This window comes from Camarhynchus parvulus, chromosome 1A (genome assembly GCF_901933205.1).
Source record: "Camarhynchus parvulus chromosome 1A, STF_HiC, whole genome shotgun sequence".
NCBI classification, from domain to species: Eukaryota; Metazoa; Chordata; class Aves; order Passeriformes; family Thraupidae; genus Camarhynchus; species Camarhynchus parvulus.
Window position 1 is genome coordinate 36,151,435 of NC_044586.1, and position 6,000 is coordinate 36,157,434.

Sequence of the window (6,000 nt, forward strand, 5' to 3'; positions counted from 1 at the left end):
TAAGCTGTCAGCTTCAAATCAGGAACAGCACTTCATGAATAAAAGTTTCTATGCACCTTTGCTCAATGATGTCAGAATTAAGAGGCAGCAACTAATACAACTTGCCTTCTTTTATATATGACAGAAGGAAACAGGAGAGTGCAGAGGCGTCAATCTCGCACAGTAAAACTTATGTATTGTCTCAAGACTTGCTCAGTTCAACAATAATACTTTAAATAGAAAGTCACAGAAATGAAATTTGGAAAAGAACAAACAGCTATTTTTGGGGGCGTGTGACACAGAAAAAAACACAGAAGAAAACCCCCTAAAACAAACAAACAAGAAAGAAGCAAACCCCTAAACAAACAAACAAACCCCTCAAATTCAAGCTGATGGAAAAAGGGCACGCGCCTCTTCTCACCTTTCTGCCCTATATTTTGCAAGATTTATGAACTGGAACAACAGACTGCAGAAATGCAAACCCAAGAGGGAATCAGCTGGGGTGAATACAGTGAAAAAAGCAAAAGGTTTCCCTGCCTGCTGGATTAAGCTAAACTAAATTATCACAAGACTCTCTTCATTCATACCACCATGGTTATAGAGAATATCAACAGTAATGATGACCTGAGTAGACCAGGACCCGTGTGAGTGAAACAGATCACCCCCATCACTATCTCTTTACACTATACTTACAGCACATAACTATTCTACTCTGAGGGCTTCTGCACACACGAAATTACACAAACAATACCAGATTCAAGTGAGGGTTTTTTTCCCTGAAAAATCTGCTTTGTTATCAGCTTTATCTAGAATCGACTAAACCAAATTCAAGTTATCACAGAATCACAAAAAACGTACTCTTCTGCTGAATGCTCTGTCCTAGGGTTCATTCCTTTTTAAATTCATACAGTGGGTCTTCAATTCTAAGGGAGAAACCTTCACATGCAGACAAGATAAGAGCAAATCAGCGTTTTTCATCATCTCCTTTTAGTATGGCAGTCTTTCATAGTACACCTTTATGAGATTATTAATACTCAGAATTACTGTATTAATCGATATCTGAAGAAATAGTCTCCTGAGAAAGCTACAACTTGCTAAGAAAGTTACATACCACCTGTGAATTCCAAAGCCATTACTTATTTCCCAGTTCACTGTAGGGTATACAGCTGGGCCCCGTAAGTGCGTGAAAGTGCAGTTGTTCCCGGTTATTTGTGCTCTGGGGCAGGAACAAAGCGATTGGGGCAACTCAACCTGGAGAAGGGCAGCACTCGCTAACAGGACAGATGGCATGCAAAACTGATACAAACACCGCGTTTCGGTAGGAAAGCTGGCACACGGCTATTTGGTAAAGATGAGTGGCGAAAAAAGAAGAAAAAACTAGAAAAGTGTAAAAACTAGGAAACTACTTATAATCCTGTTAAGTTGTTTATTTCATCTATATTTCCTCCACAAATATGAATTCGTCCTCTAAAAAAGGCTTGCGCCACTTTTTAAAATGAAAGATAATAACAAGCAAGAAAAACAAACAAAAAAGAAAATACAAAAAGCCGGATACTTTCTCCAGCGATGCAGAATAAAGCCGCACGAGTTCCGCCTCCCCCGCAAAGCGCGGCCGAGAAGCAGCCACCGCTCGGCGGCTTTTTGATTCATCTGCGAACAATGGCAGCGCTTCCCCTCGGCCGCCGGCGGGAAGGGGCCGCTCTCCCCGCCGCATCCGGGGGGGGTCCCGTCCGCCCAGCCGGCACGGGAGAGCCCTCTGGAGCGGCCCCTGAGAAGGGAAGGCCGAGAGGGCGGAAGGCTGGTAAGAACCGAAAAAGCGAGGGAAGGAAGGAAGGAAGGCGCTCGGCCCCGGCGCGACTAGCCCGCCGGCAGCGGCCGCCTCTCAGCACCAGACGCGCTCTCCGCCCAGTCGGGCCCGCCGCCGGCACCCGCGGCCCGGGCGTGAGGCCGCGCCCGCCCCGGCCCCGCGCAGCCCCGCGCTCGGCGGCGGCGGGAGCGCCCGAACAATGGCGGCGGCGCGGCCGCCGCGCTGAGGCCCTGCAGGCGGCGCGGCTACGAAGGCGGGCGAGGGCGGGGAGAGCGGCGGAGAGGCCGCGCCCGCCGGCCGCGCGTACCTGGTTGAACTCCTCGCCCACATCGGCGTAGATGTCGATGTGGTCCACGCCGTCCGCCATGGTCCCACCCGGGGCCACCGCCAGCCGCGCCCGGCTCCCGAGCCGCCGCCGGGAGGGGGAGGGAGCGGGGAGGCGGAGCGCGGCGTCACTTCCGCGGCGGCGCGACGGGGCTTCCGCCGGCGGCGGGCATAGGGCCGCTCCTCCCGCCCCGCCCCGGGCGCTCCCCGCCCTCCGGGGCCGCCTCACAGCTCGGCTCGGCCCGGCCCGGTACGGCAGAGAGCTGGGCGGGGCCGGGCCGAACCGGGCAGTGCGGTCCGCGCCGGCGCTGCGGGGCACGGGCTCGTGTGCCGCACGCAGGGCGCTGGGTGCTCAACAGCCCGGGACCGAAATTCTCGGCTGAAACATGAGCACCGTGCTGCGCAGCGCTGCGCTCCGGAGCGCAGTAAAATGCGCGGAAAAGACACAGAACAGGCACACGCCGAACTGCATTTAGCCAGAGCTATACTGTGCTGCTGCAGAGCTCTCTTTTCAACATCACAAAGTGAAGATAATTAGTGTCACATCAAGCGGTGTTCTTTTTTCGGTTTGTTTTTGTTGTGCATTCAGAACTGTTAGGGTTGCAAGACAGGTTCAAATTAATTTTGAATGAATGTTCTGTTACCCGGATCCATGTTTCAGCTCCAGGTGATTTTTAGAAACAGCATCTCCTGGTATATGAAGCACAGTGCACATAATGCTCTTCATAATAGGTTATGTTCTGCTTTGTACATTATGTTCCACATCCAAAAATAAACCTGCTTTTTTTACTTTATCACAAGCTGACAATAAGCCTGTGCTTCTCAGACTGAATTAAAATAATGTAACAACATCATTGCAATGAATAAAAATGTTATTTTTAGCTTGACTCAAGTTTCTTTTTTCATGACTGGGAGTACTTCACAGTGTGTTGATCAGCATCCAAAGTGTACTGGCTTCATCTTGGGTCCTGGGCCTGTGTGCACATCATCTCTGTCTATCTTGCAATCCCACACTTATGTGCCCATGGAAAAGAAATATGAATAGACCACAAAATAGCTAAAAAATCAGGAATACAAAACAAAGGATGTATTATGGAGCACACCTGCTGACAGTCTAGATATATTTCAGGTATGGAGATGCTTGGGTTATTCCTGGTGTTCTTATCCAACTCGTGACATGATGAATTTATCAACTGCAGATCTTGTGTCATTCCTGCTGTTAATTCCAGAAGATGGAAATACTATATTGTGTCATTCCTGCTGTTAATTCCAGAAGATGGAAATACTATATTTAAGGGTTTTTTATTGAAGTTTCTAGTTTAAACAAACTAGCAGATTGTGAGCCTTTTGGTAATGTTCTGAGTGTCATCTGAAAAAAAAAGATTTTAGAGGTGGTAGTTAGGAACAAAAATCAAGACATCTTAATTGAACTTCTACTGTTGGTTGCAGTTATGATTTATACTACTACATTTGATCACAGGTTAAAAGTACATGTTCACATCTATGAATGCACAAGTTGCTGGTGAATGAAATGATTGATTGGTTTTGCAAGGAGAATCCACTCTTCTGGATTTCTCACATTCCATGCAGATACTGTTAAAGTATTGAGATCTGACTGGGTTCACATACTTGCCTAATGGTGGACTGATTTAGAAACTAGTCTTCTAGAGAATAAAGTGAAACACTCTGACAGTTACCACTTCTGGACATGCTAAATAAAGTTGCTGAACTCAAGAAGTGCCTTGCTATCCTAATGACCAGATTAAAAAATAACAGCAGATAGTAGGTCGTGTGCAATGGAATGTTTTATATGCTCCTGAGTATTACCCATAGATAGTTTAAAAGGGCGAGGAAATGAAATATGAATGAAAAAGTCATCATCATCACCTCAGAACCACCTCAGGGATTACCACTGGCATTTGAACAATCTCATCTGGGGCCTCTGAAGAGGCAGGGAAAGACATCAGCCTCTGCTGTGCTCATTGCAATAATGAAGGATGATCAGTGAAGCCCATGGACCCCCCATATGCTGTTTCATGCTCAGGGGGCTTTTCCACTTTGGAGCCTTCTTTAATAGTTTGACTTGCTAGATTTATTGTCCACAATCATTTATAGAGTAGATTATGACAATTTTTATTCTTGTATGCGCATTACTAAGCAAATCCTGTAGGCAGTGTAGAAGACTAAATATTATGCAAGCTGTTCTATTTAATTCCTGTTGTGTTTTCATTTTTTCCATGAGTAGACTTACTAAATATGTCTTCCTTTTCTTGTGGTCATCAATAGCTTCTTTGTGAATTACTGTACCTCAAAGGAGCAACTTCAGAGTTGATCTACTCCAGTGAAAATATTAATGCTTTATGTATTGTATACATTTAAATTATTTAGACAGAATGTTGCTGTCCTTCACACAGTAAAATTCAGGAGGCTGAGGTGAAGGAGGGCTGGAAACAGAAATGTGATCATGAGAGAAAGAATTTTTGGCAGTACAACATGGTCTTGGAGAAGTGTCCTCATAAGTTTTGTTGGGGACAGAAGGAGCCCCTACTCATGAAGTAATTGCACACCTTCCAAAGCCTCAGCCCACCACGGGAACAAAGGGCAGCAGATGAACTGGCGTCTTCCTTCGGTTCTTCTTTCACACCGTGGGATGTTCTGTCATTTGATGATGACAGCTGGAGCTCCCTTAATAGCAAAAGAAGGGGGGAAAGGGACTGTAGCCGTTCTACATAAGAAGGTAGCCTACAAGCCCCTCTTTCTCGTGGATCCACGGAAGTCTATTTATTTGTATATTGCTCCTTTGGTCTCTTGTGCTGTTAACGATGCAAATTCAGGTATAATCCTCATTTTGAACATAAAAGCAGCAGCTGGTTCTCTGAGGATCTTGTGACACACATCTTGTTAGCTAACAGAACTCTCCATACCTTCCTCTTCAAAGCATTTCAGACCATTTTCTATTAGGATGTTCCTGCTGCAAGACAAAGGGGAGGAGAGCTATTTTCCCAGCCCTTTGTATTGTATGTGATTATCTCAAAAATATTTACATATATTACTTTAGTTAAGAGTGGCAGAACCAGTTTCAATATAATAGTCCTTTTTAAACATTAACCTATTTTTGCCAATATCAGCATGGCAAAAATTTGTATTTATATTTTGAAAAATAAATTTATGTAGAATAAATTCGCCTAAGGAATCAAGACTGAGAATGGTGCAGGAATTTTCAAATGGACTTTCATTTCAATGTCAGCATAAACTGTTCATGCAGTAATGTTATAGGCAACAAAATGAAAAGATAAGCTGTAAAAAAGCACTGTGTTAATCAGGATAGTACTCAAAATCAGAGGAGACCTCAGCTTAGTTGAGAAATGTAATGTATATTTTGTTATATAAACTTATGTCCTAGCTATGTCAGTCCAACTGCAATGAATATGTTTTGTTTCTTTACTTGTAGTCCTGAAAGCTTTGATCTTTCCAAATCCTCTTGGAGCCACTCTACAGGCCATTTTATTGTTTTTCTCACAGTAAAATATCCAAAAGGTGAATGTCTGTACACTCTAAGCTACAATAAATCGTTTTTTTCCACTGAAATGCCTTAGTTTATTCCACAGACAAAAAGTGGGAAAAAATATTATATCCTAAATGAGATGGCAAATAGGCACAAATCTGCATATTTGCTTTCAGAGGCCAAAATTTCAGGTTTTGTTAACTCTTGTGTAACTGCAGGCTGACATGAAAAGAGCCAATTGTGTTCCCAACAAAGGTAACACCAGGCTGTGCTGGGAAAGAGGGAATATTACCTCATCTTTTGGTTGCAGCTCACAGTTAGATTGGATTAAGTGTAATATAAAACTGCATCCAAAGGGCATCTACAAGAACTCCTACTGACAGAG

General features: G+C 44.5%; 1 protein-coding gene across 4 annotated transcripts in view; it reads right to left on the bottom strand.

Moving 5' to 3' along the window:
* CPSF6 (cleavage and polyadenylation specific factor 6) overlaps positions 1-2,232 on the bottom strand; it is a 31,580-nt gene extending 29,348 nt beyond the window's left edge. For all 4 annotated transcript variants that reach the window (XM_030961087.1, XM_030961086.1, XM_030961085.1 and 1 more), the window contains exon 1: positions 2,094-2,232. In XM_030961087.1, coding sequence (XP_030816947.1) covers positions 2,094-2,153 — 60 coding nt within the window. In that variant the 5' untranslated portion in view covers positions 2,154-2,232. The remainder of the gene's footprint in view (positions 1-2,093) is intronic.
* Between the last annotated feature and the right edge of the window lie 3,768 nt (positions 2,233-6,000).